The 22,362-nt window shown below is 38.7% G+C and overlaps 2 protein-coding genes across 3 annotated transcripts in view; one reads left to right on the top strand and one right to left on the bottom strand.

Annotated features, from left to right (window-relative positions):
- Positions 1 to 5,292: 5,292 nt before the first annotated feature.
- On the bottom strand, positions 5,293 to 14,113 carry LOC115929738 (cysteine-rich motor neuron 1 protein-like). Its single transcript, XM_030999671.1, has 2 exons — positions 13,304 to 14,113; positions 5,293 to 5,927 (listed from the first exon to the last, which is right to left on the bottom strand). The coding sequence occupies exons 1-2, from the start codon at positions 13,569 to 13,571 to the stop codon at positions 5,659 to 5,661; spliced, it is 537 nt and encodes a 178-aa protein (XP_030855531.1). The 5' UTR covers positions 13,572 to 14,113; the 3' UTR covers positions 5,293 to 5,658.
- Positions 14,114 to 20,111: 5,998 nt separating this feature from the next.
- Positions 20,112 to 22,362, top strand: part of LOC753373 (proton-coupled folate transporter) — a 28,666-nt gene continuing 26,415 nt past the window's right edge. For both annotated transcript variants that reach the window (XM_011670039.2, XM_001182051.4), the window contains exon 1: positions 20,112 to 20,204. The gene's annotated coding sequence lies outside the window, so the exon portion shown is untranslated. The remainder of the gene's footprint in view (positions 20,205 to 22,362) is intronic.

The following is a 22,362-nucleotide window of genomic DNA, read 5'->3' as shown; positions in this document are numbered from 1 at the left end:
GATGAAGACAGGCGTATAGTGACATTACCGACTCGGCCAATTTGAGTGCCCCTATGTATACTTAAGTAATTACAACTTTCAAAACTTCATTACTTTTTTTTCTTCTTCTTCAAATTTCATTCAAACTTTCACCAGTCTGGTTCTTGGATTTTCCTGCTTTCTTAATGTAGAGTGGTTGTCTATTACAGTTGCATTTTCCTGATAAGTTTTAAATCTCACTAGTCAATACTGCATGTACCAGTGCATTTTACTTCTGTTTTTAACACTCACAGCAATCATTATTCTATTCACAATATATATCTGATCTAAATTTATCCAGGGTCTCTCCAAGAGTGCGTTTATGCTTGATTTTGAAGGTAGATTGAGCGATCTGAAACGCTAATCGTAAACGCTCATCGTAATCGCAGTTCCACGGTGTACTGTTTATGCTCATTTCTCTGGCTCCTCCAGGCAAATCTGGCTGGGTGGCCTTGCAGCTGGATTTGCAAACCTGCACTGCGCATGCTACGTAGACCCACTAGAGGTCGGTGCGTTGACCCCATTTAAACGCTTTTACAAATGATTGTGCGTTTATGCTTCCCAGAATCGCTGATTTTGCAGCATCGCTGATCATAAACGCACCTTTTTGTGAGTTTATACGATCTGCGATCGTGATCGCTGTTTTTCGGTGATTCTACAAAAATGAGAAAGGACGCAACCGTGTTTTGAACTAAAAACAGAAAAAGTTGAGCATAAACATACCCCAAGAGAGAAATGGGGTTCATGATTTGAGCAAACAGGTGAAAGGGATTAATTTGAGATTAGTCAGTCAGTGATACCTCTAGTCAAGAGGGCTTTACAGAGGAACATGGATCAAGAATGAGTTAAGGGGATTATCTTGATCTTTGAACTTGGACCTGGAATAGACCAAGACCTCCCAAAGTGTTAGATCTTTGTTTGGTCCTCCCACTGTAAGTGGGCTAGGAGAAGCCTTCAAAGACCTTGTTATTTCATTGTCTATTCCCTGAATAGAGCTATGTAACACCTTTCATCAATAGGATTGGGTTTCTAGAGTGTTGGTCACTTCAATGTAGCACCTCTCTGTCAAAAAACCTTGGTTCTTAACAAAAACCCTCATGTGACAATGCAAGTCTAGGCTTTTCAACATTGAAATATACAAAGCTAAAAAAAAAAAAAAAAATTTTAATAAAAATTTATTAGAGATTATCTATTCAATACTTTCCTTTTCCATTGTACAATTTTTCTTAAAATTATGTTATAAATGCTTTTTGTTTAAACACTACCAGTACTCTGATTTCCCTTTTATTGTAATTTGTATATTGACTTTTGGCCCTTTCAAAAAATCAAACACTGTTGCTCAATTATCTCCCACTTACCATTAACTTGTCATTTTAAAGACAATCAAGTGTTGAGTAAAAGTGAAAGGAATCTGAACAAACAGAGCCAATAGTTTCCCTTTCTCTTGACCTGAACAATACAAAGGAATGTCATTGATTGGTTACCATCCGAAAAAGCCTTTGTCTTCTTTTATTTCATTTTCTTTCTCCCTCTTTCTTTTTATCCTACAGATTTCAGAAAACTTGAATTTAAAGCTCCTTAAAATGTCAACTGGCTCATGCCAATGGATGCAATGAATGATTGCCATGAAATACTTGCCTATTCCATAATTTTTGTTATATAATCATTGTAAAGAATGACTTGGTGTCCCACAAAACCATTTTATCTTGTAAATGGGGCCTTTAAGAATGAAAAGGACCATTGTCAAAAATAGTGGGTTTGTTATGTTGACTTCTTGGTTAGTACTTTACTAAATGTTGCTTCTGAATGAATGTGCATGGCTGTTTAACAATGAGCACATACAGGTGTAAGTTATATGCAAATTAGGAGTGCTGCATACTTCAGCTCATAACATTACAACCATAAAACACCTATTTATTGCCCCTGTTCTTGTTTCACTATAATTGTACTTTCTTCTTTTTTTTTAATTGGAATTTCTATTGAAATCAATGTAAAAAACATGTCATTCATAGGAGCTTTTTAAAGATTTTCTGTAGTTCATGTAAGGTTTCCCCTTGCCTATGCTCATGTGTGTTTGAAGTTTTTTCAGAGGTTTTCAAAACTTGATAACTCATGGCTAGAGTACATGTATAGTATGTTCTTGAAAAGACTTAAGTCGATTTTAGTCTATGTGAAACACCCCCTGTTCTTCTCTCTCTTTCTCTCTCTTTCACCCTCATTTTGAACAGGTCGCCACTCTGCCTGCTACATCATCAGTTTATTGTTGCACTGCTCCTCCCATCTTGAAAATAAAATACAGATGTCCTGATGATAATGGATATCCGTAGCAACCGATGATGACAGGACCGGAGAGAAATGTCATCTCCTGAAACACAACCAAGTGTGCATATGGTCCCCAAAGCTTGAAATTATATACACACAAATAAATGAAGGAAATATCAAAAAATTATCTCTCATATTTAAGTCATAAACAATATGGATGCAACTGTTAGTGACAGGGCAGTAGTGAGCAATATATGGTGCCCTCCCCTGTGGCTTGAGTTCTTCCTTTATCAAAATGACAGAAAACCACTACAGTTGGGAAATACAGTTTAGGAAGCCGATATTTCTTATTGATGCTTACTTCTCTCTTTATTGGCAATGGCACAAAATAATGACCTAAATTTGTTCAACAATTTCCTGTCCGCAAGGATTACAGAAATATTTGTTGTGGTTTTATGGACTTTTTCCAAATAAGTGAATTAAGTTTTATGGATATGGAGTGTCAAGGGGAATGTATACCATTGAACTGTGAGCAGTCTTGTCTTTGGCCCGTCAACCTGAAAGGACCTTTTTCTGCTTTCAAGAAAGGTGGTGAAGCTATGGGTTGATTGAGCAGAACTAATGCGCGGTGTACGCTTTTCTTGCGTCTTCTTGGGCAGTTATTAATTGAGGGATTGTGTTTCATCAATGAGCCTTGTGAAGTTGTTATAGCCACAGTATACCCAACAATTGTGAAATAATGGGTGCATTCCAAGGATCTTTTCATCCACCATTGATCTTCTATTGATGTAGTCCATGAGCATGAGTGCAGCTCAATGAAAATGTATTGAGAGATAAGCATCATGGATGCATCCACTTCCTGTCAAGAGCATCCTCATTAGGCCTGTCTTCACTATCTCGAGATTGCCAAATATCCCACGATTTCCCAACTAACGGGATAGTTTGCGATCGTCTTCATTAGACCGAAGTACGGAGTCAAATATCCCGATCCCATCATGTACAACGATTTCCGGTTTTCCGTGTTTACTAGTTGTACTAGCGCGCTGAGCGGTATAGATTGCATGTGTGCCGGAAATCGTTGTGCATGATGGGATCAAGATATTTGACTCCGTACTTCGGTCTAATGAAGACAGTCGCAAACTATCCCGCTAGTTGGGAAATAGTGGGATATTTTGCAAACTAGACCGAGATATCTTGGGATATTATCCCGACCAACTATCCAGCTAATTTGCTACTTCGGTCTAATGAAGACGCAAATTAGCTGGATAGCTTTGATCGGGATAGTTCAAATAGCTGGATATTTGGCAATCTCGAGATAGTGAGGACAGGCCTAATGTGGACTGGGTATCTAATGTTAACTTAACCTCTACCTTCCCAACTCAGTTCATAACCACCTGCAATGTTCATTCAACATACAATCATTGAAGAAGATAACTGAAAGGGTTAGCACTTCGAGTACTTAAGACATGCTATACATCGCTCAAATTTGTTTACACTAATATTGCAGTGAAGCAATACCGGAAAATTGTTCCAAGCCGATTAAAAGGCTAAAAGGGGCTTTACGTCACGTTGTAAATTCTTGTCACACAGCAAACAAAAGGTCAGTACGGATAATGATTTCTGAAAGAAAATATAGTAACCAATGTAATTGTTTGCGATAATCATTTATTATGAATAGAAAAATCCTCCTGTAGTTTTGGAGAGAGTCTTTCCTCAATCTGACAAACACTCACTCTGACCTCTTGGTCTTTCTTTTTACTTTCTGTCACACTTACATGTACCCTCCCAAGAAACTATGACATTAGATAGAAATGTCTTGCAACACTATTAACTACCAGCTCACTGTTCTTTACTCATCCATACTGATGTAAACGTTTCAGAGAATGGAATAGTTGGCCGACTTGACACATTTATTGAGGATTACATTTAAATGTAGCTCTTCAGAGAATCTATAACATTCACACATCCAACGACTGGAAGAACATCTCAATTTTAAACAGGTCTATCATCTCTGTATTACAAATGAATGACAGCACCTAAATTAGCTTGTTATGTACAGCATGAATATTTTAATTTTTTCACTTCACACTTAAATACTTGACCAACATATCACCTCATCTAATAGATGTTATCAATGCTACATCATTCTAACGATCAGTATTAACAAGCTCCAGGAGTCTAGGTCTAGAGCCGGCTCACGATCAATTGGGCAAAAAGAATTTCCATTTTCAGTTTAATAAAATTTTGAGTGGACTTTAAAGGTACTATGTCCCTTTTGCAGCCAACCTCAAATTCTGTAGAACTTTGCAGGAATTATGAATATGTCATGTACATGTCATATTTGTGAAATTTAAACGTTAGCAGTGTCCTCATATTCAAATTATGCAAGGAAACCCGTTTACTTGCTAGACTTCACTGTCAGACACTATTGAGTGACTGACTGGCTTTTTTTCTTCTTTGGTAATAACATACATGAAAAGAGTTGTAAAGGGTACATGAGCATTTATCAATAACCCACTTCTTGTTATGGCCAAGATTAAACTGATTGAATCTTTGTGCAGCATAAAACGTATGACCATTCGGTACAATTGTCTTAAAATCAAGACTATTATTTTTGGGCTCTATAGCCCTAAAGTCGATTTGACAACTAATAGTTGTTATTTTCCCACTTGAAGACATTTTCAAGCCCCACCTTTTTTAGGGAAGTTCTAAATTAGTATTATCTTTCAAATGCAGTTGGAATTTAACTTTTTCATTTTTTTGGCCTGCAAATGGGACATTGTACCTTTAAAAGATTATTATTATTATTATTATTATTATTATTACATTCAACAAACATGCCGAAGTATACCAGCAAACACACACAAGACTCGTAAGCAATCATTGTCAATCAACAATTCGTCTTTGCCTACATAGTACATGTACTACCTGCATGTCTGATGTATGAGGATATATGATGATGTATGGACAGAACTATAATGCACATATACTGTACTACACAGGACATCCCACTCATAGCAAAGCACTTCACATACATTGTGTTGTTCCACTTGTTTGGCCCTCAGAATGTTCTAACCACCAGTGATCATCAGGGAAAAAATAACTTGAAAAATTTTGGGGGCTACTTTTCAAGCTTGCTTGCATGAAAATAAGACTTGTTAATTTTTTTTGCGTTGAACTCTATGCAAAATTTGGGGGCTCTTTTATGACTTTTTGGGGCTCGTTCGCCCTGAGCCCCAATGTATTTTTTCCCTGGTGATGATCAGCACAACATCCAACATTGATTCACCTGTAGACAATCACTTTAAAGTCACATTGTAGGGATTCATACATGCCCCCCCCCCCCCCAATCACAACCAAACACCTACTCACACTGACTCAAGCACTCTTGAGCAATGCCTGAATCTTACCTGCAGGAGTGATGGATCCATTCTGGACACGCACGACTTGACGACACTCATCCAGTCCGGCAAACTGGAAGGGATTGATGCAGGTTCGGACATCCTCACTGCAGGCACACTTTTCAGTGACTAAGTTGCAACCTGAGAAGGACTTGATTTCACATTCCAGGATGTAAATCGAGTCCTGACTGTCTTGAGAGGACTCAGCGAATGAGCCGATTGCATCAGAGTCTCTCTTCTCTACATCTGGATTATAAGAGATATAAACAATGAAACAAGACATCAAACCAGTGATAACATAAAAAAGACAAGAAAACCACTGATTGTGACTGTGAGTAGTGGCCCTTCATGATAAAATAAATAAGTTTAACTGTGAATGAACAGTACAGGTGGGGGGGGGGGGGTCACCATAACCACCAAAGATATAACAGTAATTTTCTTTATGTTCATAACAATTCCACTTGAAAGGAAGGTTACAATTCAATAATATATCGAAAAAGTTTTGTTGACTGACATACAAATTCAAATTTCTCCCATTTGTTGTGCACAAAGATTTATAGTCAACATTCATGTACACCTTTGTTTAATCTCATTTTCTTTTCTCATAGTGATAATGAACTAGTCTGAAAGCAGCCTCTTTGATGACACCTCTCACTAGTCTCATCTGCATCAGTGAAGCCTATTACTGTTTACACACTGGCAATATTTTGCTTAACCACGTAGTATAGGTGGGGTTAAGGGAGGGGGGGGGGTCTTAGCCCCACCTATAGTACGGGGTTAAGCCTATTCCACTTTCTGTTGAGACTGGCTTTTACCAAAGTGGGTTAAAGTTGGCTAACCCCACCTATAGTACGGGGTTAACTAACCCTGCAAAATAGCAGGGCTAACTCCGCAATTGTGGTTCTAACTCCTGCTAACCCCGCAATTGCGGTGCCAAGCAAATGAATGAGAACAGAAGCAAAAAATAGTCCGGTACTACGCAATGGAGCGTATCGCAGCTGGCCAGATGCGAAGTATGTCCAATCATAACATTCATGATTACTATTCACGATATCTGGGGTTAACGAATTGCAGTGAGAACAGCGTGAATTTTCCCATTTCAGGAATAGGCGCTAGTACGGGACTAAAAACAGCGTGTGTGAAAAGCCAAAAAAAATAGTCTGGGGTTAAGGATAGTACGGGGCTAAGCAAAGTATGGGGTTAAGCAAAACTAGTGTGAAAAGAGTATAACTCGGCCTATTCTCAATCATGCAGCTACAGGGACTGTGCAACTACATACTGTACATGTGCATGAGTACAGCTTTATTGTTATGAACCACAACTGTTTGACAGGGGGTTGTACAAGGTCTGTTATCCAATAACAGACATTGTACTGAACAAATTGTATCACTTGGGCACAACTCTACTCTGTCATCAATTTGTCAGGTTTACAAACAGGCAAATGAGCAGTCTATTGAAGATGAGGCACTCTTTATAGGAGGTAAGATCAATAGATCGCATCAATAACAACCTTTAATCAATAAATTGAAATAGATAATCAAGGTTATTTCTGTCTTTTTCAATGAATAGTTCTGCACTTAAAATTCAAGCCCCACCTCACATTCATCACATTGTGGAGAGGTTCTATTTCCATTTTCTCAGGTCTCAATACAGATCAGAACCTCCTTTAAACTAATTATTGATCCATGTGCTGAAAGAAATTCACAACCAACATGTAATAAAAGACTATGAATAAATACAAAGATAACTCAGGATACACCCTGTTAGAAGAACAGATTAACTTAAAACTATATAATCTAAAATATGTTAAAAGAACTGCATCTACATTATCTAATATCAAGACTACATGAATGTACTTTCTAAAGAACAACCTTTTCAAGAAAAATATGTAGACTCCGGGTGAGCTGAATGTACATGACATCATCATACAAAGATGGCAGGCCTACATTAAGTACATTTACATGTATGTACCGTAATTAACCGTGTATAAACCGCCCTCGTGTATTAACAGCACCACTCTTAAATGCCCGGCAGCATGCCAGGTCCATGTTAAAAAACCCACACGGGAAGGCCTTTCATTTAACTGTGAGGTGCAGCTGAATGTGTAAGATCATTAATATAAATAAAAAAAACAGTAGAGGACCTACTGTAGGATAGAACCTTATGGTACGCCGCGTAATAGAAGAAAAATTTGAGGAATTATTATTATAAACTACATATTGAGATCTATCAGAAAGATTACTTTCAAACCAAGATGACAGACAAATTTGAATGTTGTTCTAGTTTCCGAGTGGTGAGTCAACACACCGATTACTGAGCTGGGAGACATTGCCAGGCATAGCGCCAGGTGGAGGGGAATAAATAAAAACTTTAAAAAAAACTTTTAAAAATTGGTGTACCGTGTATAAGCCGCACTCCTGATTTTGAATTTTATTCGTCGGCAAAAAGGTGCGGTTAATACACCGTTAATTACAGTATGTACACCTGTATGATAGCACTGCAATTCAATGTCTCAATCTCAAGTAATCGATAGCTGAATTTCTTGCATTGTGCCTCTTTCTATCATTTACTGAAACATGCAAATGTGCCAATTGACATGTACCAATTTTGTTTCTGCTTTGTTATGTTACGACTCTAATTTACCAGGCCCATTTATCTGCTACACAATGTAAAACCTTTAGCAGTTGATGTGTATCGATCCATTCATGTGGCTCCCAGAATAACACATTCAAATGTGATTCATTGTGACCGATATATACTATGACACTTTCCCCTAATTACAGTCACAAAAATCAATACTTACGCCCCATAATTTAAACTATTTGTCTATTCATTGAGAGACAGTGTATCCCTAGGCTATAGACCCACAAGAACCAACCAAAGACTTGAAAGTCTTATGAGGCCGTGATCCTTTTCCAGTCTAACCGCTCATTATTACCTCTCTAATTGATTTATTTACTATTATTATCATTGCTATTTATTATTGTTTGAATTGTTGTAATTTGAGTTTAATTGTATCTTTTTCAACAAAGAAATAAAACCGAACAAACGAACAAACAAATAAAGTAAACAGTATTCTTAACCCTCAACGAAAACTGAGGTCTACATGTATTTGGCTGTGGATAGAATGTTTAATGTGCAATTTTGTGATGAACATAAAGAACATGTACAAATGTATAAATGTACTCTGAGTTGCATTTTCAAACCTTGCTAGGTCATACTGAGACCTGAGTCCAAACCTATCTTGTGCTGTTCAAAGAAACGTACTGGTTGTAAGAAATGCAAGATGATCATCCTCTTTGAATAACCCACACCCTGGGACTTTTCATCAAATGAATTAGAGTAAGAATTTATACATTCATACACTGTATTTCTGACAAAAGGTCTTTGGTAATTAATACATACATGTACATGTCATGTTGTACTTTAATAAATAGTAAACTACTCTTAATATTACTTTGCATAATGTAATGTGATAGTAAACAAAAATAATAATAACAAAAAAAAAATGACAATAATTAATAGTAACAATGATAATTATATTAAAGAACACTTATTTAAAAAAATAATAATAATAATTATCAACAATAATTAATAAGAGTGCTGAAACTACATGTAGTAGAAAATAACAATACTGGTGAAAATGTCATGGTTGTTATAAATCATTTACAAAATGATTGAGTATTGAAAGGCTTTTTTCTTTTAAAGATTCACAGTGTAAAACATACAGTGTGTGTTTGGTATTAGGTACATGTAACATTTCATTTCAATAACTTTTCAATATGAATGACTGATCACTACAATTGATGTGTAGAATCAATATGTCATCCAATATTGCACTGCACATATGCTGGCTTCTCATATGATCTTCGGCTTGGTTGCACAGGTGTACACAGGTGTACACAGGTATAGATTCAATATCAAATGAATGCGTATTGCATAGAAGGAGTTAGATTTGAAATGTTTGAGTTTGAACGGTTCTGATGATTTTCCTCTTATTCATCAACTTGTGTAATTGTCACAAGGAAGAAGCCACACACCCACTTTGTCAATAATTTTCTACCTTTACAACAGACTGCCCATTATGTATAGGTGTAGAGGTGTTGTGGTCTAGTGGATAAGTCGTCGGACGGTGGATTACAGGTTCCTGCCGCAGCACTTTTGGCAAGACATTAATCTACATTTGCCACTCTCCACCCAGGTGATGGGTACCGGTAGGAAGGAATTTCTTGAATGCTGTGAGCACCGAAATCAGTAGTGTAGTGTAGCCTAGCAGAGCCGTGTAATATTGGAGCGTTTTAAGCACCCAGCAGGGTGGATATGTGCACTACAGAATATAGATATACATGTAAATATCCAATATTATTATTATTATACGCAAATCAGTTTTGTAAGGTGAAGAAATAACAAGTAATTATAAAATGGGTTCTAGAATGTAGGCAATCTAATTGGTCTAATGACACCATGTGACCATGCATCATTCTTTCCTATCTTGCCAATGATGCAAAAAAATAATAGTAGTTGATTGAAACGTATGGTAGGCTATTATATTTTTTCCACTGGATACAGAGTGCTTAAAATCTGGATTTTTAAAATTGTATGCCTTTTTGAATACCACAAAGACAGCCATCATTAAACAATTTCACAATTACAGTAAAACTCCTTCATTAGATTACAATGAAACAGTTTACATGGCTTTCTTTAATAAGCCACATTAAACTTACGTGTACCAGCATGTAAACACCAATTTGTTCATGCTATAGGCCTACCGGTATACAAATATGTAGATCTTTATTTTGTACTGTACATGTACATGTACAACACATACAGTAGACCCTAATTTAAGTTTCATTTCTCATTAAGTAATATCCAGCCTAAATATATTGTACATCAAAGATTTTCCATGAGAGAGAAAAGATCCTGACATGACAAGCCTGTGACGTGATGAATAATAGATGGGGTCGACTAGACTCATTAACTCTGTCCTCGTTACCAAGGGCTTCAAACACGCTTGTCTTACACCCTTTCTGGGTCAGCTAGGCAAGGAGTTCCTTCAATTATCTTGTTTCACATCCGCTCCCAGGTTCTACCGCTGTATCCTTGTCATAATTAATAACTTCTCACCAAACTTCTTACATCTAGGAGCACAAGGTTTGTTTTAACACCTGATCTTATTAAAAAAAAGTTCTTCATGTTTTTTAATTAAAGCCACATTGTAAATGCTGCCTGATATAACAACACCACACGTGATAGGCCTTCAACGTAAAATTTGCCTTTACATGCTATAAAACAGGTCTATAATGATCTCAGTCAAACCTGTCTATTGAAAGGTACTCAACTGAAACAGAAAAAGCAACTACTGTGGAGTGTAGAAAGGTGGCCTTTCCAGAGAGGTGAAAACTAAGACAGGTTTGACTGAATTTAATAAAAATTATGGAATGCACAATGTGGCTTTTTGTCATAATTCCAGACTTGAAAATACTAAAGTTATTGATGTCCTTTGATGATAACAATCAAATTTCTAATTTCATAATCTATCATTTTGTAATGAACTGCTTCAAAGATTGCTGTCAATTCTCTTTATGACCTTGTATCCCTCTTACATGTATAAGTGTACCCAGTCAATTCCAACTAGTGTAACATTCCAAGCCCATTTCCCCACTGTGCAATATATCCACCAGCATGTTTGCAGTATCACATATTTGCATCATATTTATTAGACATACAGGTTGTACATCTGTACATGCATTTTGTTTGAACAGTGCTGTCACATCAAAAGTTATACTGCTACATGAATATAATCCATTAATTTTCGTCTGGAAATCATTATTATACTAGCAGTCTGATTTTTTAACAGATATCTACAATATCTTGAAGAAAGAAGATCAGGAACATAAATCCCTTTATTCTGTGAATATGTGTCTACTGCTTAAAGTAAAAACAGAAAATGAAGTCCCATGAACATGTATGTCTACATGTACATACAATCGAATGCATTCCTCTGGGCTTAACACGAGAAGATGTTCATTAATGCATCTTATATTCATGCACCTACATGTAGAGCTTGTGCCAATAGTCAGTCACTGGTATTACAGATTGACAATACTTCTACATACATCGTAGTGAAACCAACCAGATTGCCTAACAATTACTTTGAAGGCATTCCTCAATCTTAAATTGATTGCTAGCCTACAATGCACATGTGAGCACTCTGGCTTCACCCATGTCAAACTAAGCCAACAGGCAAGCATGTAAATGGAGTAAATGCCCTTTGCCCTGTCTGATTATCAACGTTCTATTCACAACTAGTAGGTAGTCCATGCCTCTATTCACTCACTCACTCATATTCACATCTTTGTGTTAAGTACATGCTGTGCTCCAAAGTGAATTCACCCCTCTCAAACTTCCAAGGCAAGCCAATTGAAAGGAAACATAAACCTGGAGACGCATGCATTCCAATAGATTCACAGACTACCAGCTGAAATTACTACAATCCAAGAGTATTATTGATACAAAATATTTGTGTTTTAAAGTACAGCATACCGGTACATGTACCTCAGATGCAACTTTACAATGTAAAATGCAGAAAAGAGAGATTAAATACATACTCTGTAGCATCAACATACATGTAACAAGTATCTAAATAGAAACACATATTGTGGAAGGGCCTATACCATTCCATTCACATCAAGTACACTGAATTGTAAAACATCATGTCAAATATGTCACATTTTGACCTCTAACTTCTAAAGGTTGCTATTTCCTTTGAAGTTTGAAGCCAGCCAACAGTGACAATTGATACATTTCTCCTAACACTGTTTCTAGTTTATTACCTTTCAATACCCTTGTTATCTGTAGTACATGTAGCTGGGTGAAAATGTTTGTTGTCTTCTTTATTTATTTAGATGTTAGCAGATTATCTGTACTTTTTGTATATATTTTTTTTACTTCCTTCACTCCTTTTGAAACTTGCCCAATACTAATTTACTTCTAGTTCTCATGTTCACATTTAAAGCATGCTTTATACAGAGAATATGCTAGGCCTGTATCCAATATATGTACATTCCATACCTCCGAGCAACAACTTATAAAGCCAGACTGAACCTGAGTGAGTTACTCTGTAGATTTACTGCAAGAAGAGCTAAATGTACTGCAGAAAAATTGTAATAAGTTATTTAAATCAATCAAGTACTGTTAAATGTAGATGTGAAAGCTAAAGCAAATAAAACATGGATACAATACATGCAAAAGATAACTATAATGATATCAATCAGCATATGCTACATGTACTAGTACAGGTATGTATATTATTAGGTCAAATGTAAAAAGAATATGAGGTGAAAACAAATGAAACTGAAAACAAATAGATCTACTAGATATTAACTTATTTTTTGTGATATTTATTCTACATCTAGATTGGATAATTGGACAAGATTTCATTGTTTTTACTAGTAAAGCAAAGAATTGTTTAAGTTGTCTAATTAGTCTAACTGTGAATATATACAAAAGGCATTAATGTTTGGTCACATTTTGATGGATGAAATGAAACATTACAGGATAACATTGTTGAAATTTAAATGCAAAAAAAAAGGAGGTGAAAAAAGTTTTCTTTACTAAATTACCTCGACATATTCCTTGAGCATCAGAGCTCAATGAATCTCCAACTGCTACAATGAGTTCACATACTAATCCATTATCACACTGCCCATATTTATTGAACCGTCCTCCACAAGATTGTCCATCCAGTTTGGCACATTCCTTGCAGCAAACACAGACATCATCCACTACACCACCTTGGCAGGACAGAGTCGGGCACTTCTCCCGTTCGCAGGTGCCACACGACAGGGCTGTCGCCGTCGCGACCAGAGAAAGAAATATTATTGTTTTCATCTTCACTGCTGATGGTTCATCGGAGTTATGTTGCAAAAGATATAAAACTTATCCAAAATGATTCCACAAGAATGTATGCCAGGAGTATCCAATAAGTTAGCCGTAAGTTCAGGTCCTTATTTCAAGAAGTAGGGTCTATATCGAATCCTCATCTCACTCTCATCAGCTCGTCAATATACCGTATAGCAGCACCTGCTAGCTCTAGCTCTGTATACCAGCGCGTCAGCTCAGAGGAGCTAGCCGAGGAGATCAAGAGAAGAATGCATCCCGAGCCTGACTAAAGCTACCCATCTACTCCTCTCCTCCAGCCTCCATATCCCAGTCTCGCTGAGCCTGAGCTGAGAGGTTGACATCGACTTTCTTCAGAAAGCAGACGAAAATAGTTGACGGATCTGAATAGTAAGGAGCCAAATTCGATCAGTGCGCCTATAGTAAACTGATAAACAATAGTCCTTGTTCTTGAGCTGCGTACGATCGGAGATGGTTGCAGGATGGACTATATTGATGCAAAGCTGAGAAGTGCTTTGATTCTGATTTCACGGTGTGTGCATGCAAGCTGCACGTAAGGCGCGCGCGTTCGCTATATATAAGCCTAAAGTGCATTTGCGGATTTCATCGCGCGCACCATCGCGATCCATCGCTAGTTCAAACAGGTGCAATTCGCAGAATGATGGCGCATGTATGTATTTCAAGAACCGCACGACGTAAAAATATCTGCGCCTTGTTTCACCACGGGTTTGAAGTAGTTTGAAGGAATAGGGTCAAGTTGGCTGTCCGTGCTTCTTAAAGATTAGTATTCCTTCGTGAACAAGTCTCTCGAAGAGTCTTTTACTTTTTGACAAAGTATGAATACCCGATCAGCCCGGCCCCCCACTCAGTGTTATTTGGGGTACGCATATGCTCGTACCCTCTTTTTGAAAGCACCCCCTATCTGAGGACTGCCAACATTTCCGAACCCCCCTTTCGCGGGCTTTTCGCGGGCTTTTCCTGCCTTGGAGACCCCCCTAAATCAGGTAAAATGCTCAATGTACCCCCTTAAATTCGGAATAATTTCTCAGGAATCCAAAGAGATGAGAGAAAAAAGGAAAAACACCCCCTTTTTAAAGAAATCTCCGGGTGAAAAGTCAAATACACCCCTTTTTTTACAATTCTCGGGCCGGACTTTGTAGCACGAAAAGTACCCCTTTATCGGACATTTTGGCAACACGCATGCGGTCATTCCGACCTCTGAGTGGGGGGGGGGGGGGCCGGGCCGATCAGCTGGTGATATGCTAGGCGTTTCAATTTCGGAAACTGAAAAAAATAATGTGATCCATGCCATGGTCAAGGTAAACTCATTATCCCTGATCTGACAGACCTGTGACCAGAATTTAGCAGGCCGGGGGAGGGGGGGGGGGGGGGGGGGCTGTCTTTCAAATTCAAGTGAGTGTGATCTAAAACCGGTAACTAAATCATGGGGTGCCATAAAGAATCGGTAAAGAATAAAGACGAAACTGAGGGTGCTCCATCCCCATCCTGTCCATCTCTTAGCTTCTCCCTTCATAACATTCATGTTGCATTTTCTGAGCAAACATGCTGGGTTGACGGATCTTGGAAAAGGTGTGTCACTCCAGTGGCGGATCCAGGGGGGCGGAGGGCCGGCCCCCTCCACCGGGAAAAAAGGTAAAATCACATTAATTTTACCTTTATTTGGAGACGGGCCTCCTCCTGCTCATGGGGGAGGGGGGGGGGGCGATTTTCACATGTTCAAGCAGTGGCGGATCCAGGGGGGCCGACACGGCCGCGCCCCCCCCCCCCCCCCTATTGGCGGCGCAAAAAAAAGGAAGGAAAAAAGAGGAAGAAAAGAAGAGAAAAAAGAAAGGGGAAGAGAAGAAAAAAAGGAGAAGAGAAAAGAAACAGAGAGAGAGAGATTTTTAAAAAGGGAAAAGAAAAAGAAGAACGCCCCCCCCCCCCCTCCCCTCCCTCGGAGGGACCGATTTTGTGTTCCCAAAATCCCCGATAAAGGGTTACTTTTCACTGAAAAAAGTCCGGCCCGTAATACAAAAATTCAAAAAAGGAATACGAGTCGAGAACGGTACAACGAATAGTCTTCTTTCTCTAATAATTTAATGAAACGTAAAGCGGGAGGGGGGAGGAACTGAATTCAGACAAGGATTTAGAATCGAGAATGGAACAACGAATCATCTTCTTTCTCTAATAATTTCATCAAACTATGAAAGGTCAAAGCTTCCGCGCTACGCGCGGGAGAGGGAAGCTGAGTTCAGACAAGGAATACGAGTCGAGAATGGTACAACAAATCGTCTTCTTTCTCTTATAATTTATAAAGGTCAAAGCTTCCGTGCTTCGCGCGGGAGGGGGGAGGAACTGAATTCAGACAAGGATTAAGTGTCGAGAATAGTACAACGAATCCTCTTCTTTCTCTAATAATTTCATTAAACTATGAAAGGTCAAAGCTTCCGCGCTTCGCGCGGGAGGGGGGGGGGGGGAACTGAATTCAAAGAAGGATTAAGAGTCCGGAATGGAAAAAAAAATCATCTTCTTTCTCTAATAATTTCATCAAACTATGAAAGGTCAAAGCTTCCTCGCTACGCGCGGAGGAGGGAAGCTGAATTCAGACAAGGAATACGAATCGAGAATGGTACAACAAATCGTCTTCTTTCTCTTATAGTTTATTAAGGTCAAAGCTTCCGCGCTTCGCGCGGGAGGGGGGGGGGGAGGAACTGAATTCAGACAAGGATTTAGAGTCGAGAATGGAACAACGAATCATCTTCTTTCTCTAATAATTTCATTAAACTATGAAAGGTCAAAGCTTCCGCGCTTCACGCGAGAGGGGGGGTGTGAACTGAATTCAAAAGAAGGATTAAGAGTTCAGCATGGAACAACGAATCATCTTCTTTCTCTAATAATTTCATCAAACTATGAAAGGTCAAAGCTTCCGCGCTACGCGCGGGAGAGGAAAGCTGAATTCAGACAAGGAATACGAGTCGAGAATGGTACAACAAATCGTCTTCTTTCTCTTATAATTTATTAAGGTCAAAGCTTCCGTGCTTCGCGCGGGAGGGGGGAGGAACTGAATTCAGACAAGGATTAAGTGTCGAGAATAGTACAACGAATCCTCTTCTTTCTCTAATAATTTCATTAAACTATGAGAGGTCAAAGCTTCCGCGCTTTGCGCGGGAGGGGGGGGGGAACTGAATTCAAAGAAGGATTAAGAGTCCGGAATGGAAAAACGAATCATCTTCTTTCTCTAATAATCTCATCAAACTATGAAAGGTAAAAGCTTCCGCGCTACGCGCGGGAGAGGGAAGCTGAATGCAGACAAGGAATACGTGTCGAGAATGGTACAACGAATCCTCTTCTTTCTCTAATAATTTCATGAAACATCAAAGCTTCTGCGCTTCGCGCTTGATGGGGGGGGGGGGGAGGGGACAGCGAGCTGCCCGAATGAGATTTGTTGATATCTTTTCTAGTTTATTTTGGTAATAAATAACACAAATTGCTCGCTCACTTCGCTCACTAGCCGAATTGTGAAGCCAGAAAATTACTTTTTTTTCGGTCTGCGCAATTTTCAAATTCCCGGCCCCCCCCCCCCCCCCCTATTGGAAAATCCTGGATCCGCGCCTGGTTCAAGGGCAAAAAGGGTATTTAAAAAATTACCTCCGTAATCATAATCTCCTGAATTAGATTTTTCATTTTAAATCAACACTTTCTCACAATACAAGAGGAACTCTTTTACAATAGACTTATACCATACATGCATGTGACATGACAAAATTATTCAACAGCTGAGGGAAGACATTTGAAATATATTGCTGGAGGAGGCAAAGGCGGCAAATTGGTGCGAAACACATTCACTGGAAGTATTTGAAGGGGGTCATCCCACCTGCACCTTTGAAGAAAAGAAAAAAAAATGGTATTGTAAAATGTGAATTAAGGATGTACTGATACTGAGATGGTCTGGAACAAAGGGCTTCATTTTTCAAATTGGACAATCTTCTCGCACGATCGCTCCATGCGCGCACTCTCGCATAATAAAGAAGATTGTTAAACCATTGCTATAACTATAATGCGTTAAAAAAAGATGTTGTATTACCCTTTGCACTGACGTGCTGATGGGGGGGGGGGGGGTTTGGGGTGCAGTTGATTCCCCAAATAAAATTCAAATGTGGTTTATTTGCAAGTCGATACCAATGATTTACAAATGTTCCTGAAATGACATGATTTTTCCGTTTTTTCCCTCACTTTTTCCCATTATGCCAGAGGCGGAATTCCCGGTGAGGGGGGGGGGGGGGGGGGGGGGGGAGGGGGGGGGGGGGGAGGGGGGGGGGGCTTTTTCAGGTAACCCTAAAATTTATTTTGACACGTGCCCCTTTTCCTTTCTAAAAGTACCATATGAGTGCCCCTTTTCCTTTTATTTTTATATGAGACTCTCCCCCTTTCGAAAAATGCCCCTTTTAACATCTGATAAAGGCACCTATCAAAATCTTATAGGTGCCCTTTTCCTTCAACATATTCCCCATTTCCATTCTCATAAGTGCTTTTTTTTCCATCTCTGTCGAGTGTCCTTTTTCAGGTGCACTGAAGGGCCATTTTCACCTTGATAATAACGCTTTTATTTTGACACGAGCACCTTTTCTTTTCTAACAATTGTCATTTTCCCTTTTGATAAGTGCCTATCTTTCCTTTTCCGTAACATGCACCCCTTCTTCAAGGCGACTTAGAGCCCCTTTTTATTTGATGTTTCTTAGTGCCGGTTTTTATCGGTGCAACCCCCCCCCCCCCCCCCCCCCCCATTTTGGAAGACGCTCCGCCACCCCTGCATTATGCTACTTGGCGGTGATGCGGATTTTGTTCTGACCCCAAAAAAGTTACTTCACTGGTCCTTTGCGACCGACCCAGAAATTTTGAACCCTACGGTCGGCTTTTTTACCATTTTGTAGAGAAAAAAAATGAGAAATATCAGAAGAGGGAGGACAAAAAAAAAGAAGGAAAAAAAATCCGACCTAAAGGGCAATACTAAGAGCAGGAAATGTTCCCTAGAAAGTAGAAAGTCGCCCAAAATTATTTGAAAAGTATTAAACACTACGTACCCCCTTTTATAAAAAGGAGGTGGGTACTATTCCCTACTCTGATTTACCTGTATGATCAAATATCTTCTTCAGAAAATGTAAAATTCTAGAGTAAATTTCAATGCGACATGTTTAAACAACATTGAAATGCACTCCAGTCTCCTTATTTCAGGATAGGGGCCGGGGCGGGATGTTGCACTACCCCCCCCCCCTCCACCTCCCCCGAGCCCCGCCAACAAATTGATTTATATTTAAAGGAATCCTTTTTAGCACAGCACCCTCAAAAAATTGGCTCATATTTTAGGCCTACCATTGTAAGAACATATCCCCAACATGTTCATACATCAAGCCCCTTACATTTAAAGTAACCGTCTAATTTATTGACAACAATTTTGCCAGCTAATTGACCGTTTAAAGGGAAAATCTGTATGGTTTATATACAAAAGTTTTAAGCTCCAAAAAGGTCTTCAGGATTCATAAAACGTGTCGTGGTATAGTTAGTTTTACAAAAAAGTGAGAAAAACCTTTGGAAAATTATGTCGTTTCAGCAACACTTGCAAATCACTGGTATCAAATTAGAAAGAAACCACGTATGGATTTTTATTTAGAAGGATACTACCCCCCCCCTCCAGCCCCACCATCAGTACGCCGGTGGGTACAGTGCATATGTCACTGGATTGTAAATAACATGGATAATATGACAATTTGAATAATGATAATTCTCCTTCGGAAAGATGCTTCAGGACCATCAAGCACTTTAGCCACACACTGCCCCCCCCCTCAAACAAAAATAATGAATTAGAATAAAAGAAACAAGAAACGGAATGGAAAAATAGCAAGCAGGATTCAGGTGCCCCATGTGTTAACATTTTTTTAAACAAATATTTTGCAGTATGAATTACAGGTTTGCATTTATAGTGCCAGATATATGAATACAAAATACATAGTCTATTCTTTTTTAATGAAAAAGAGCATTTTAGTATATTTTTTTACTAAATGAACCACATTTGATGACCCAATTTGGCTCTCGATTTATAAATTGTATACGATTTTCTTATTCCAGTAATAACAAAAAACGAACATCAACTTTTGAAATCACTTCTGGCAAAACCTGACAACCTTAATAAATAGTAATAATAATAATAATGATAATAATAGCCTAGGCTTCTATGGCGCATTTCATCTTCAGAGAAAATAACAATGCGCTTTACAATAATAAAACAACATAATTACACATAACTACTAATTCAACTTAAGATATATCAAAATAAGGACAAGATTAATAACCTTGTTTAGCACTTGACTCCACAACAAAACAAAGCAAACCAAATCCAACCAAATCCAACCCATCCCAACCAAACCACATCATAAATAGTTACGAAAATCAAGAGAACATCAATGTCATGTAATAATAGGAGGAATCTTAACAATAGATGGCGTACAACAGATATCACTTTTGCTGTAGTGTAGGCCTAGGTAAAGGTTACCGTACTGACAGGACCCTGGACTGGAGAATATTACCTGATCTTTGGCACTGAATTACACAGTGTAACTACAATAATTGGTAATATAGTTCTTGCTTTGTATATTATATATGTATTTAGGCTCTGTAAAGCTTAGTTTGTAGCTCTAAATTGTAGCATTTCAAGCCACAAAAAAGTTATATATTATATTCAGTCCCATATGCTCATATTCGTGTTAATCTTGGCGTCACATACTTATAATAAACATAGCCATAGGGAGGCAAATTCTCACTCGTAGCACACTGCATTACTATCCTAGCTGTGTATTAAAAGCTGTTATATTGATTCTCAACATTTCAAACATCACTGTACAAAACTCAACTAATTTCACTAAAAATCGGTACTTTAGATCTAGAGACAATTGATGACACCTTAATAAAATAGCAGTAAAGTAGAGTAAAGGAGCCGGTAATCGGCCAGCTCCAGTTTTCGGCCGATTTGTTGGATGCAAGGTAAAATCACTCTAAAATACATCGCATAATAGCACAACACATATCCCACACATACCATACCATGCCAGTGTCACTGAAGAACCACATTTGCAATGGAAAATATATCCTAAAATATCACATTTTAGCGATGTAATCGCCGGTCCCGCTACCCAAATTTGAAAAATCGAGTATCTTACGCGTGTCTGTAAGAAATATGGGTACCATAAAATGAGCTTTATTTCAAGTATTTTTCAGATTTAGAGCCCGATTTTGTGCTGGTCGCAAGCTCAAAAGTATCTCATCGCATGTATTAAATCAATGCAGCCGCACACCGCGACGCACACACGATATCTCTGTCTAATTCAGATTCCAACTTCCGATCACCGCTGTGCCTGTCTTCGGCCAGGCGAGCACTAGGGAGCTCCGGTGTGGGATACCTGCTCCGCCCGCTTGTGCTGTACTTCAGCGCGGAAACGCACGGCGCGCGCGAGCGCTTCCTATTGACTTTGTACATGCGGCCGCAAACTGAAACGCTCGGCCGATAACTGGCTCCAAAACAGTGAAAATTGAAATGAATATTGTCATGGCAATTCGTGATTTTTTTCTGGGATTCTTTTTTTGTTTAAATAATAATAATATTTGCTTCATGATTTGAACAAAAAATGATAATAAATAGGAAGTAAAGAGTCCTAAAAATAGGATTTTGTCTTAAGTGGCCGAAAACGGGCTCCTTTACTCTAGACCTAGGTCTACATTTTTTTCAACTAGATCTAGAGTAAAGGAGCCGGTAATCGGCCAGCTCCAGTTTTCGGCCGATTGGTTGGATGCAAGGTAAAATCACTCTAAAATACATCGCATAATAGCATAACACATATCCCACTCATACCATACCATGCCAGTGTCACTGAAGAACCACATTTGCAATGAAAAATATATCCTAAAATATCACATTTTAGCGATGTAATCGGCGGTCCCGCTACCCGAATCTGAAAAATCGAGTATTTTACGTGTGTCTGCAAGAAATATGGGTACCATAAAATGAGCTTTATTTCAAGTATTTTTCAGATTTAGAGTCCGATTTTGTGCTAGTCGCAAGCTCAAAAGTATCTCATCGCATGTATTAAATCAATGCAGCCGCACACCGCAACGCACACACGGTATCTCTGTCTAATTCAGATTCCAACTTCTGATCACCGCTGTGCCTGTCTTCGGCCAGGCGAGCACTCGGGAGCTCCGGCGTGGGATACCTGCTCCACCCGCTTGAGCTGTACATCAGCGCGGAAACGCACGGCGCGCGCGAGCGCTTCCTATTGACTTGTACATGCGGCCGTAAACTGAAACGCTCGGCCGATAACTGGCTCCAAAACAGTGAAAATTGAAATGAATATTGTCATGGCAATTCGTGATTTTTTTCTGGGATTCTTTTTTTGTTTAAATAATAATAATATTTGCTTCATGATTTGAACAAAAAATGATAATAAATAGGAAGTAAAGGGTCCTAAAAAAAGGATTTTGTCTTAAGTGGCCGAAAACGGGCTCCTTTACTCTAGATCTAGTCTAACTCAGTAATTTACTAGTGTAGTCTAGTCTAGTGTCAAATTTGCCTATCAGCCACATCGGTTCTATTGTGTGCAGTCTATGCAATAGTGTGTGGTGTGTGTATTTCTGTATTATACCTGCCTCTCAGCAAGTATGCAGTGCTAGAGGTCAATAGGCATTAGCATTGACTCTATGCTTCGCTGGAGTGTGTAATACAAAGTTTGCCGCT

The sequence above is a fragment of the Strongylocentrotus purpuratus genome, unplaced genomic scaffold (genome assembly GCF_000002235.5).
Source record: "Strongylocentrotus purpuratus isolate Spur 01 unplaced genomic scaffold, Spur_5.0 spur5_scaffold_5, whole genome shotgun sequence".
NCBI lineage: Eukaryota > Metazoa > Echinodermata > Echinoidea > Camarodonta > Strongylocentrotidae > Strongylocentrotus > Strongylocentrotus purpuratus.
The sequence above is the reverse complement of the archived record's forward strand: the minus strand, read 5'-3'. Positions and strand labels throughout refer to the sequence as shown.

Excerpts from the sequence above, each read along its gene's own strand:
- LOC115929738 (XM_030999671.1), bottom strand. The coding sequence starts at position 13,571 with ATGAAAACAATAATATTTCTTTCTCTGGTCGCGACGGCGACAGCCCTG. Across the intron at positions 5,928-13,303 it reads TGCTCAAGGAATATGTCGAG|ATGTAGAGAAGAGAGACTCT; the intron begins GTAATTTAGTAA and ends CTTATAATCCAG.